The 14,301-nt window shown below is 37.2% G+C and overlaps 1 protein-coding gene and 1 pseudogene across 1 annotated transcript; both read right to left on the reverse strand.

The window, feature by feature from the left end:
* Positions 1-758: 758 nt before the first annotated feature.
* LOC110705487 lies at positions 759-5,526 on the reverse strand (annotated as a pseudogene).
* A 1,037-nt stretch (positions 5,527-6,563) lies between these two features.
* LOC110705478 lies at positions 6,564-7,728 on the reverse strand. Its single transcript, XM_021883362.1, has 2 exons — positions 7,573-7,728; positions 6,564-7,261 (listed from the first exon to the last, which is right to left on the reverse strand). Exons 1-2 carry the CDS (start codon positions 7,628-7,630, stop codon positions 6,936-6,938), a joined length of 384 nt encoding a protein of 127 aa, XP_021739054.1. The 5' UTR covers positions 7,631-7,728; the 3' UTR covers positions 6,564-6,935.
* Positions 7,729-14,301: the final 6,573 nt, after the last annotated feature.

Raw genomic sequence — 14,301 nt, forward strand, 5'->3', positions numbered from 1 at the left:
ATTGTTAGTACAATATCAATTACAAGATGTCTTGTTAATAAACAATACAAAAAATAGTCTTATGGTAATCTAATATGGAGTGTTAATTCTTATAATCATAAATTACGGAGTATTATTTTACTGGATCAATTTCTCTTAATTAAAGATTATACTCTTAAGAAACTTTTGTAAAGAGTCTATTTTACAATTGAAGGTGTACATTTTCATTTTTCTATTCCCACGCTATTAATTTAGCTCTATAGTTATTTACTCTTAGAATTGAAGAAGACTTGCAGAAAATGGATAGATTTCGTATTTGGTGCGGTGTATTTGGAGGGGAAAGGAGAGGAAGAGTCAAGGGTCTATTCCTCTCTTCCCTCTTCTTCTCGCCCCCTCCTTGTCTTGTCGCCTTGAGGACCTTGATCCATCCCTCGCAATGTGAGGCTATGATTCTAGGACAAGGTTTACGGAAACTTCCCTCGCATTGTGATGTAAAGGAGTTGCCTTGAGTAGCCTAGTGAATTCCTATGATTAAGATCATGCAAACTTGAAATGCCATTTGAAACAAAGACAGTTGAAACAAAAGAAGGGCGAGTCTGTAATTTACATAAAATGGAAAAAATATGGCATACATGGTGAAATGCCACCTTTCGATGTACAGAAAACTACTTATCAGTGCCTGACTTCCTATGTACAGAAAACTACCTATCTGTGCCAGACTGTGTTTGAGACGAGATGTCAAAATCCATCGGACTGTAGGGGGTCAAACACTGGATTTGTGGAATATCAGATTATATAGCATACCTTAATAAATTCACAGTTTTACATTTTGACCAAGGTAGCAAATTGTTATGAACCATGTCTCATTACTCCCTTAAATAAATTGCAAAACAAAGTTGTCTGTCAAAGAATATCAAGGACCAAATCTAGCCTGACCTAAGTACTATTATAAATACTGTAATTAAGAAGAACCAAAAGATACTAGCTTATATAAAAAAAAAATGAATTCTAGAGCTTTGCCAGTAATTCAGGAGTCTCAAAATGTACATCTTGGAAGTTTATGCAGTGAGACAACGCAACAGCAAGCTTCTTTACATCCTTCCTTGTATGTGCAGCGCTCAAAGTTATTCTCAGTCTACAAATAAAGAACACAACATATGAGTAAGCCAACTCAAACAGAAAAAATAACCACAGTATATCTGTATATCGAATGGCAGGAAGAAACTAAAGGGCGGAAGTGAAATCTGAAAAACCTGCAAGAATTAGGAGGGACTGTTGGTGGTCTAATTGCAGTGACATGAAATCCAGATTTCAGCATATACCTGCAGGATGACAAGGCTTAAGAAAAGTCAAAACTGCTTGTAACTATGGAAAATAGAAGGGCAAAAGAGTACTTACCGACTGGCTAGCAAGGAATTCTCTTCACTTCCCACTATAATTGAGACAATGTGACTTGTAATGGGGATTCCAGTGAAGTCTCGGAAGTCTTGCACCCGTTCTTGGATTGCTTTTCTACACCAGGTTTCTTTCTCAGCAACAAAAGTAGCAGCTGGTATGTAATGTCATTAGATTGCTTGTCAATGTAGAGAGAATGCTATGCATTTATATATATACAGCATATACCGATATATATGTACACACATTGCAATACCTTGAAATTACTCTCCTATCCTACTAACAAGCTAGCATCTTCCAAGTTAACAAGTTAACATTTGTAAGTTTGTCCTCTCTACATTTTCTTTGAGTTGGACCCCTGCATCCAGGATCCACTCACCCACTCTAATCTCTATTTTTTACTCTCCTTATCTCCATGCAAAACGTACAAGTTGTTAAAGGAGCAGAGACGTGGAGGAAGTATACCACAACACCCACCACACCCCCCCCCCCGGGCCCCGCTTTAATTAAACTAATACTATAAACTTCTTTTTTGACTAGGAACTGCTTCATACAATAAGTTGTCCAGATAGATAATTAAAGTCACTTTACCATGGGCAGCAGCAGCCATTGGTATCGGCATAGCAGTGGAAAATATAAAAGAACGACCCCTGGACATAATAAGTTGTTTCCACCTTTTACTGCCATCAAAAAATTGATGAAATGTGTAAGTAATTTCTAAAAACGCAATGGAAAAGAACAGGAAAATCAAAAAGAGAGTAGATAACAGTATGACTACTAAGAAGATGCCAAGTGGTACATAATACCATATGAAGCTGACTTCTATGAGTACAAGGAATAAGTCCCCCCCCCCCCCCCAAAAAAAAAAAAAAAAAAAAAAAAAAAAAAAAAAAAAAAATCTCATGAGTGCTGAATGAATATGTACTCTAATTCCTTAAACGACAAAGCTTTTGTCTGCCAATGAGAAGCATCAACTTGCAGAAAAATGAAAAAAGTTCCTTCAGAATCAGCAGGTTTTCCATTTTTCTAACATGGCATATCAAGCAATAGTCTCCTACTGGCCTAAACTAGTTACTTTGTTGCTCAAGACCTTCAATTATCTTGCTATACTAGAGCCAATACACCCATCCAACAACTCTAATGGATAAGGATACTTGATGTATCCGTGAAATACAATAAGAAAAAAAAAATTATGCATATCTATCGGAATACTTGGATACTTGTAATGAGTCTTAACACTTCAAAAAGTTGTAGTAGCAACATATTTTTTTTGGCAAGGATATGGCACAAATCAAATTATAGACCTCCCTTTAAAACATACCCTGGATGGTGGTTGTAGTGCTTATCTAGAAGTGAACAGACATATTCACTCACTTGACTTGCTACAATGTGACCACAAAATTAGCAAAACAAATCCTTTGTCTAAAGTTGATACCTGCATGGTATGAAACCTCCGGTGCAACCTGCAGCCTTACTTAATGTGCCAATACATATATCAACATCACTTTCACAATCAAACTCTTGAGCCACTCCCCCACCACCTTTACCACAGGTAAATGTTCCATGAGCTTGAATTTACATAATTACAACAGAGTGATGAAAATTTAGGCATCATTCATTGTATATATATTTGCTGGACACTATTCCATAAACAAAAAGGGAGCACTTACATCATCAATAACCAACAAAAATCTATGCTTCGTCCGAAGTTTTGCAAGCTCAGTCATAGGTGCGAAGTCTCCATCCATACTAAATAAGCTGCCATTACAACATAACCAATGATGAAAAAGTTATGTAACTAAAGGACAAGGTAAATAGGGATTAACACGTAGGACTGACCTATCCGTCACAACCACCTTCTTAGAAATTGTACAATCTGATCTGAGAGACAATATTCAGGAAGTCAAATCATAGGAGTCACGCACACATTTGTAGTTGCAAGCCTACTTCTTAGACATATATAAAGTTGAAAAAGACATACAGAAGTGCATCAAGATGGGACATGTCACAATGTTGGTAGACAAAGGTCTCTACACAATTTAGTCGTTCACCAAGGCGGAGACCATCAATGATTGATGCATGGTTAAGGGCATCAGAGAAGATAGCAACTTTTTCAGTTCTATGAGGTATTCTGCCAGAAGCCAAGAGAGAGGCAATGCTTCCTGCTGCAACTATGAAGGCCATATTTGCAGCAAAACCAGTAGGGCAAAGAAGACAATCCTGCATCACATAGTTATCATGAAGAATATTAGTCTCTGCCCTCTCTGTCTCTAATATCTTTTATCATACATATAGCAAACCCATTGTGCCTAAAGTGGTCTGATTATCTACCCTAACACCTATAGTTCATGTTCAATGGTCAACCATAAGCAACTGAATTTATAAACCTAGCATCCTTAAAAACAGCATTGACAAATAAAAGGCAGAACTTTGAGTACAACACTGTCAGGGTTTGGTATTAAGTCTACAATAAAACAACTAAGATAGTTGACTAGACAAAAACACTAATAGAGGTCTATGAACAAAACAAACCTCTTTCTTCTTCAACTTTGCTAAACTTGCCTCCAAATGCCCATGATAATCTGTATAACCACGTATCAATGCAGAGCCTCTTGGACCCATCCCGTGCTCTTGGGCTGCCTAGCACAAGCAGTCAAAATCACCTCTAATGTCAAAATTTTAGCACAGTATTTTCTTAAAAAGAATTACACATGAATAGATAACAAGCAAAAATCACCTTAGCAGCAGCCATTCTAATTGTGGGATGTGCACTCAAGCCCAAGTAATCATTTCCAGAGAACAGCAGTAGCTTCCTGCCACTGCAAGAACATAAATCTCCTTCATTGGCCTCTTCACCTTTAGGCACTTCAGTTGATCCTAAGCAATTTAGCAACAATAATTCAAGTCAATAAGGTCTTAGTCTAGCACTCTAGCTGTTAACCCGTAACACCGAGGTTTACATTTATCATATCCCAGGTTGGAATCCCCTATCAACCCCTCCCTCAATTGATATATACAACTATTTCTCTTACGAATGATCAATACAGACATTTCCAACTTCCAAGGTCCCTCCTTTTCAGAACTACAAAATCTTTTGAAAGAAAAGCAGCTCCCTCAAATAATGCAATCCTCAATCCTATGACATTCAAGCTCACTAAATTCAATTTTAAACACCCATTTATGCAATCATTCTCCAATCATTTTCAAAATCACGTTAATCTTAGATACACATTGATATCAACTTCCGAAGTAACGCAAATTATGCAATTCTTCCCCTCCAATATACACAATGTACAATGTGTTCAATTTCAAGTACCAAAATTACTCAATTAATTTAAACAATTAACAGAAAAAACAACCAAAACATGAAATACCCACAAAAATTAGAAAAAAAATAAGCTACAAAATCCAAGAACAATCAAAAGGGAAAAGAGAAAATACCACAACTAGGAATATCATTAAGCCAATTGCGAAAAGTAGACTCAGAAATCATGACTTCTACAGAGGAACGATCCCATTGACGCAAATCGTCGAACACTTGGTATGCATGCCCATCAAAAATGGATGAATTGTTGGACATAGATGGGTCTAAGGGAACGTAACAATTTCAAAGTTTCTAACTTGGAAAGCGCTGCTTCAACCCAATCATCCCAATTAATGCTCATCTTCTCTCTCTAAATTGAGGAGAGAGAAAATTGAAGAAGTTTTCTTGAAGGTTTGCTTCAATGGCGGGCGTTATTTCCAAAATTGGTTGGGGTTCTACTACCGAGTTCTGTACTTTCTGGTAGATGGGTAGTTAGACCCTATTACTTTGGTAAAGTCAAAGACTCGAGGAGTCAAATAGAGATAAAGTTAGAGAAAATTAGTTGGATACTACCGCTAAGACCACTTTCAATAGTGAGAAAAAAAATGTTTGCCCACTATCTCTCTACTCACTTTCTCTCTCAATAAGGGCAATTTGTTTTCACGAATTCTCTCCCAATGGTGAGCAAAAAAATGCTTGCCCACCACTCTCTCTCTCTTACTTTTTCAATACCCCACCATTGCTTTCTTTCTCCTACACAACACTTAGCTAGCGGTTTTAATTAAATTGATTTGCATGTTTCGTGTATCAAAATAGAGAGATATGCTGGAACTTGCTTGTTGGGTTCATCTACTTCCTCCGTTACTTATTAGTTACAACTTTAAGATGTTATGTGTGATACATAAAAAAACCCTAAGTTGCAATTAATATGTAATGGAAGAAGTAATTTGCAATGAAACCTAGCCCTACAAACAACTTTGTAGCGGCCTTCTTTAAGAAATCTACTTATATCTAATTTCCAATCCAAGTATATCGATCTAAAATTAAGTCTATTCAAATATATTTTCTTAATTATTTTTTTTATTTGAATTGTTTTTTCTCATTTGAAGAGTTATAAGAAACCGTAAAAAGCTTGTCAAAAAAAAAAAAAACGTGAAAAGATGTAGATGCTCTCAAATGTAACCCATCCACAAGCATTCCATGTCTCCAGCCCATCGAGCTCGATTACTATATTATACGTACTTGTTAAGTTGTTATTAAGGAGCAATAAACTTATTATTTCCCTCTATCTAGTAATGTGTACAAGGTAACACGTGTGAATTGAAATTTTTCCTGATCAACTAATTATTTAAAAAATTTAAATAATGCAACTAATAAAATTTAGGAAAAAATGATTCTAATAATCTCATTTTTGGCCGGTTCACTGCTATTCTGCTAATAATCCCATCTTTAGGGGGCATTCGCTTCTGATGGTTCCTAACCTGTTGGTAACCTGTATAATGGGTTAACATGCCACGTGTCACTTTGTGATTCGTCAATTTTTTTTTATTTTTCTTTTAAAAAAAAATTTAAAAACTATTTTTTTTTCCCTTTCCTTCTTCCTTATCGTTTTAAAAAAAAAAAAAAAAAAAATTTCTTACCTCCTGGTGGCCAAGGAATTTAAAAAAAAATAAATAATAAATAAAAACAAAACCTACCCAAACAACAAGTTACCGGTCATAAGGGACCATTAAGATGTGGTTATTAGATAATAATCAAAAGGTGGGATTATTAACAGCGAACCGGTTAAAAGAGTGGGATTATTAGCATCAATTTTTTCTATTTTTTTTTTTTATTTTTTTTTATGTGCAAGCTCTTTACCAATTGATCAACTAATATATCAATATGCAACAAAGTTCATATCCACTAACTCAAATTAAAAGAAAAACAAAGGAAAGAACATTCATTGATGAACATGTACATCACCTACATCAAAGTACAAACACGAGTAGAATTGAAACTCACAAACGAGTATCAATCATTAAATACAAGGAAGAGAAACCTAATTACCTAAGCCTAAACATACATTTTTTTTTGGGGGTAATGAGAAGGCCTATCATCGGAATAAAGGATCCAAGAAAGTCGAGCTTGGTGAGATCCCTAACCTCACGAGTCACGCATGGTAGTCGGTGAGCTAGCCAACTGCACTAGCCTTCTATTTTCTTGAAAACAACAATACTCCCTACATAGATAACTTAAAACCATATGACCAAAATAATTAAGAACATGCAACTTGAGAAGAAAGTAGCTTGAACTGAAGTGGTGAACTAGAAGCATAGGTAAACTTCACAGAAGTATATGGATAAATTGGCTCCCCATTTTTCACCACTCCTCTACCCTTTTCCATCTTCAAAATAGGGGGATCAACAGCTTCTTTCAGGGTTCGAACCCCGGTACAAGCAATTTTGATGTTTGATTGAGAGCAGTAACAATTATTGGTAATTGTCACTTTCCATACTGGCCTATTACTATTATTATTCTTCACAAACTTATTCACCTTGGTTTGTTTTAAGCTCATATCCTTCAATGAGCACTGCCCCATACCTGTAAAACCAAATAACCAATAATGTTAGTTCTAACGGGTTATAACAAATAATGCCGTACAAGATTAGTTGATATCCACACCTGCATTACTACCCTTTTAAAATGTACTAAAATTAGTTGATATCCACTACCAAACACTCATAATATAACACGAACTTAACTTGTACTCCATATAAATAGCTGTAAGTACCATTAATATTCAAGCAACTTAATCGAAAATGTATGCACGACAAATTACATAACAATTGCGACATAAATATAACTACATTGTGCAATTTAAAATGTGTATACATGCCATTAATTAAACATACCTTGGACCAACAGGCTGAAAATTATAACAATGAAGAGGAAATTAACTTTTTCTTCCATATTTTTTCTTTTCCTTTGTTTCTGATGAATGGAAAATATAACTTGGAACTATATAGATGTAAAAATAGATGGACAAAAACTTAATGAGAATTTATTGAGACAAACAATAAGTGGACCTCCTAAGACTAATGCTTTATTTCTAATATTTTTACAGGGACACTTGTCTATTGATCCTTGATCCCAAAAGAAAAAGGAGGATAGATTTTAATTATGAAAGCAGCTCTACTATGTACTCATAGACTAATTGCCAAAAATCAAGGACAATGGATGAATCTAGAGCCTTTCAAAAATTATTGGAATTTACTGTTCTTCTTTTGGAAACTTAGGTTGAATTTGGAGTGAGTGTTGTTGGCAATCAGTTATTTGCGGTTGATTGTCGACTGTTTTACCTGATTGGTTATGGCTTTGTGCTGCCTGTTTTGACTATGTGTCGTTTATAATTTCCGCTATCACATGCAATAAACACTGGGATAAAGTTGCATCTTGAGAAGCATGAAAAAAAAAACCGGTGATATTAAACCTATATCAATCTGCGATCAAATGCCGTCTTACACTTCTAGCTCAAGCAAAAAAAAAAAGAAAAAAAAAAAGGTCTTACAAATATTCCTAGTAAATAGCTAGGTTGCACCGATACGGACACGAACACGAACACGGGTACGATACGGACACGGAAAAACGGCAATCCAAAAATAGGGGACACGGGTACGGCAAATAACAAGACAAATAATATATCAAAAAAACGAGATTTTGACAACCGATTCAACAAAACACTAAACAATTAACCTTAAAACAAGTCATTTACCGTAGCTAAATAATATTCTCCTAATTCACATACAATAATGTGCTATGAAATGTGTTTTGAAGGCGCTCGTATTATAACTCTTACCTTTTTCTCTCATACTTTACCTTAACTTTCTAATTAAAAAAGTTAAAAAGATGAGGTGATATATCAAAATGCAAATCGGATCGTATCATAGTAGGATACAATTCGTCTCAAAGTGTCTAAATATATTTAAAAACTGGATGCAGTTTTTATGTATGTCGAACAAGTGTCGGTATCGGACACGGACACGGTTGTTGGACGAAGTGTCCGTGCATCCTAGATAAATAGTAGGATAATAATTTCAAGGATCTTGTTTCTCTAAATGATTAAATGGATATTCCTTCAAAAAAATGATTAAATGGTTATATTTGTTATATTTTAAACGATTTAAACATTATAGACATTACTTGATTACTTTTAAGATTTAATTACAGAGTAATTTAAATCTTGATTATGAATTTATGAATAAGGAAAGCTAATACGGAGTAAATTGTTATAATTACATAAAGTATTAAACATTCAAATTATTACCAACCAAATAACGATGTCTATTGAGTATTTGAATTGACACTAATTCATAAACTCAGTAAACTTTTTTTTTTCATCAAAATTTTCTAGCTAGCTCATAGTAAAAGAATCTTTCAAAATTTTAAAGGAGGATAATCTCAAGGATTTTTTTTTATCTATTCAATCAATCCAATTAATTAGATAACAGTTAAATTTAGACATTGATGGTATGGATGGTATATTGGTATGCACTAATTTTATTTTACTATAAATAGGAGTAGGGAGGGGTATAAATTTTTTTATACACATGCGCATGGTAGATGCACCGACCAAGGATGAAATAGTTAATTTGAGTAATTACGTCGTGTATTCGGGTGTATTACATGTATATAATTATCTTTGAGATCAAAGGGGGTAAAAGAAGGAATATTTTGTATATCAATCAATAACATATTACAATAACATATACCAGTAATGACACGTGTCACTTTCTAGTTAAACATTTTCTAGTTAAACATTTTCCCTCCAATTTTTTTTCTTATATATATATATATATATATATATATATATATATATATATATATATATATATATATATTTCAAATCTTCTTTTTTAATTAAAAACTAATAAAGCTTAGTTAAGCTACCCAAATGGGTTTTTTCAAATGTTCTTAAGTGCATTTGTTATATATAAAAAACTCAATTATATTATTGCCTAAGCTAAATCATGTGCTAATCAAAGTGTGTCAACTAAATAGATACAATGAGTATTAAACTATATTTCTATGTTATAGTATAGCTTAGTCACAAAAGTTATTTTATGTGTATTATAAAATTTATAATTCATCCCTATCTTTAATTATTATTTAAATTATCATATAACTAACTTAAGATTGTAATTAGGAGATGTTATTGCATGGATACCAACCTGGTGTCTTTGTTAAATACAAGTATAAAATTCAAGTTGTTTAAAAAAAATATAAGGCCTTGTTCACTTCACCTTAATTTTGCTGAATTGAAATTATTTTTTCTGAAGTGAAATTATTTTTGCTGAAGTGAAATTATTTTTAATGAACTTACATTAATTTTACTGAACTTAAATTATTTTTGCTGAACCTAAATTATTTTTACTTATTCTCTGTTATATTTCTTCTTTATATTTACTGATTTTTAGTGAACTGAAATTATTTTTACTGAACTGCACTTATTTTTACTGAACTGAAATTATTTTTGCAGAACTAAAAAATTATTTTACTGTAATGAAATTAATTTTACTTGATATTATTTTTTTAAGGTGAACTGAACAGGGCCTAACTCTTTCTTTTTTCAGAAAATTGTTGTATAACTATAAACCTAAAGGTTGTAATTCATCACATATTTTGTATGTTAAATCCGTGCATTGCACGGGATCTAAGCTATTATTCAATAAAGGCCTTTACATTATATATAGTACAAGATTAGCCTAAGTATGTGCACAAAATAATCTAACTTAGGAAAATAATAATAATCATCAATAGAAGACTATTATGTACAGCTAAGAGAAAATAATGTCTTAATTAAATATTACAAAGAATAAAAGATAGTCAATACAGTAGCTAAAACAGGAGAGTGTATGTATGAGATAATATCATATGAGATACGGAGTACTAGATAATATCTTTAATAGGGGGAACATGGTGTGTAGTGTATTTGAATTGATTTGTTTTTTGCTTTTATTTTGGTTTATTGCGGTAGTGTAACTATGTAAATAGAATGTATGGTTAGGAATCTTATGAACAGACGGAGAATTATTTCTTTGATACCAACACATCGAAAGATATCATATTATACACTTTCTGAATTAAATCCCCATATCTTTTTCCATGATAATTAGTGTAAAGAATATCGATAGAATTTATGTTTAGGATAAATATTTTTATTCTCTATTAATTACAATAAAACAAATAAGGATTGTGTAATAAATTAAAAACATTTTCTAAAAAAAAATCTCATTCCAATGCATGCATGCTTCACTATAAATAGGACACATGCACCATTAGCCAAAACCATAAACCCCTTTCAAAGAGAAAACACAATTTACAAAACATCTATATTTAAATTCTCGTTTAAATTCTTCCTAATGGCTTCATACGTCAATTTCCATGGTGCAATTCTCGTTTTCGTATCTCTAATTCATGGAGGTAATGACAGGCTCTAGTCGTATCACCTAATCAAAAATAATTCCTAAGTCCTCTAACTACAGTAGATAGGGAAGTAGGGTCGAATCCACAGGGAAACAATGTTCTTTTACTCCTAATTAATTATTATAATCTAAATTATAGAGTAACCAATTTTTAATGTGTGAATTATACTAATGATTAAACTAAGCAAATTAAACGAGGGAATTGTTTGGGGTAAAAATACCCTAAACACATGGCCCAATGGCCTAGTGACACGTGGCATCCAGTCGTTGGTCAGCAGGGCTCCAATCCTCTGCTGACACGTGTCCTCTAAACCCTAAAAGGGGAACCATCCCTTCCCCACTATAAATAGTGGAAGGACCCTCATTAATGGGGGCTGGATCATTTTGTTGTTCACATTGAATACTCCTCAAAAAGAAAAACACTTACCCCGAGCAATATTAATTGCAGAATTCTCCCATTACGCGAGAAGTAACTTCCACATTACGTGCATTCTACCTCCCGTATCTTTACTAACTTGATCGTCGGAGGCGGAGCTCCTACCCCCAGGAGTCTTCGTGATTTTGCAGGCACAGGCGTCGAAGGGCATTCTTGGAATTGTAACTCTCCCGCAGGACACATCAAAAAACCCCGAAACATTTGGCGCCGTCTGTGGGGAGAGTACTTCTAAGATGACTTCTGATACTGTGTCATCGAATCAGGGCAAACGGCCTGTGGTCGAGCCTGAGGTCCAGACGGACCATGAAAGTGGCGACGAAATTGAAACATATGTGGCCCCGGATGGGTCTTTCAGAACGAAGCACCCTCGTGCTAAAGATAGAAGAGAACGGGAAATCAGCCAAGCTGCTCCCAACAACCCAGCCGGGCAACCGGCTGGAATTGCCCAAACGGTGGAGGGCTCAGCCCCCGTTACAAGAAACGAACTCATGTCTTTCATGAATAGTTTCAAGGGTGAGATCAAGAGCCTCATCCGGTCAGCTACTCCAAAGAAGGGTCAGCCGGCCAAGAAGCCTTCTGGAAAGAAGGCGGTCAAAGAACGAGTTCCTACCCCTCATCCCAAGCCAAAGGAGGGGGAGGGCTTAAGGTTTGATCCAAGCAGACTCCGTTTTCCTCAAGGGGAGCTGCGAAAGGCCATCCGGCACGTACAGCCGGATGGCTCCAAGAAAACATTTTCAGACGCCCGCACATTTCTCCAAGAGAAGCGAGGTCAGGCGTCTGCGTCGGCCTCAACGTCGACCTTCCCGGACAGTTTCCATGACGTCTCACACAGGCGTACGGGAACGAACCTTAGGAGCCAGACGGGCGAAGCTTCTGCTCGGTCTGGACCCAAAGTGATCCAGCCTTGCCTATTCGGCACACCGAATGGGTTGGGTGGATCCCCTTTCATGTCACCGGGTCTTTTCGGTGGGCAAGCGCAGCAGCCGTTCCAACCCACGGACTGGCAGCTGCGCCTGCTAAATTTGGGGGAACAGCCAACGGCGTTCTCACCAGAGATAACCCAGGCGGCACAGCCGCCTAAGATCAAGAATGTTTTGGTGGGGGCCTATGATGGCACCACCAACCCAGAAGACCATCTAATGGCCTACTCTAACCTCATGTACCTCCAGGGGTTAGATGATGCCGTCTGGTGTCGATGCTTCCCGGCTACCCTCAAGGGCATAGCCCAGCGGTGGTTTGGTAACCTACCAGCCGGTTGCATCAACAGCTTTCGAACTTTGGCGTACTTGTTTACGTCAAATTTCTCAATGAATATTCCTGCCAAAAAGACTAGCCTCGACCTAGGGGCAATACAGCAGGGCGACCGGGAGGGCCTCCGGTCGTACGTCAGACGGTTCAATCTGATGAGAATTCAGATTCCAGGACTATCAGACGAAGTGGCCTATACAGACTTCTTTCGAGGTCTGAAGGAGGGGTTGACCTTTAAGTTTGACCTCGTCCGGAAGAGGGTTGCTACCCTCCAAGAGGCGTTAATTGAAGCTGAAGCCTATATACAGGCGACGGAGCTTTGTGCTGTCAAGCAGTCGTCAGATTATAAAAAGTCTGACAAAAAAGAGAGCCGGCAACAGCATCAACCGGCAAGAAAGGAAGAAAAGAGAAAAGGGGTCTGGGCAGCTGACCGATCAGGACAGCCGGCCCAGAAGATCAGGCGGAAGTCAGAACCATATGTCCCCAAATACGAGTTCACAAAAGATTGCTCCACCATCCTCCTGGAAATCAAAGACCGGATGTCTCTCGACAAACCGGCTGAAATGAAAAGCCCCGTGAATAAACGGGACAAGAGCAAGTATTGCCAATACCACGAGGATGTTGGCCACGACACCCATGGCTGCTATAGCCTCAGGCGGCTATTGGACCGTCTGGCAGATGAGGGGGCCCTAAAATCCTATCTACCCAAGGCTAAGGGTAATACCCAGGCCAAGAAAGGGCAGGCGGCAAAAACCGGCCCAGTAAACTCCGAGACGGATGAAGAGACCATCTTCACCATAGCAGGCGGTTTTGCCGGAGGGGGTCCCACCATCCGGGGCACCAAAGACAACATCAGGAAGCTGGTCAACTCAGTGAATGAGGGCCAGGCGTCGAAAGACATCTTCCCTGAGGTCCTTATTTCTGAAAAGGACCGGGGCAAGGTCAGGCGGCCTCATGATGACCCCATCGTCATCGAATGCAAGGTTGCCAACCAGAAGGTTGGCCGGATCCTAATAGACACCGGGAGCTCATCTGACCTAATCAGTTATCAGTGCTTGACCAAGCTCAAGTACACATCCGGTAACATGCACCAGGCTCCTCACCCACTAGTCGGTTTTGGGGGTGGAGTAGTGCATCCGGTCGGAAGCATAGATCTTCCGATCCGGCTGGGTGAAAAGGGGCAAGGACGCCACATGATAGTCAAGTTTTTAGTTGTGGAGGAGCTGTCCGCCTACAACATGATATTTGGCCGTCCTACCCTCAACGCATCTAAGGCTGTCATCATCCCGTCCCTCATGTTGGTCAAATTTCAAAAGGATGATGGTACAGTCGGTGCCCTAAGCGGGGACCAGAAGACGGCAAGAGAGTGCTATCTCTCTGACGTCAAGACAACTATGGGTGCAGCCGGCCAGGGCGAGCCCATAGATATTGATAACTGCGACCCAGCAGTCCCGGCTCCAAGGGCAGCCGGTATG

Source organism: Chenopodium quinoa, unplaced genomic scaffold (assembly GCF_001683475.1).
Source record: "Chenopodium quinoa cultivar QQ74 unplaced genomic scaffold, ASM168347v1, whole genome shotgun sequence".
In the NCBI taxonomy this organism is placed as follows: domain Eukaryota; kingdom Viridiplantae; phylum Streptophyta; class Magnoliopsida; order Caryophyllales; family Amaranthaceae; genus Chenopodium; species Chenopodium quinoa.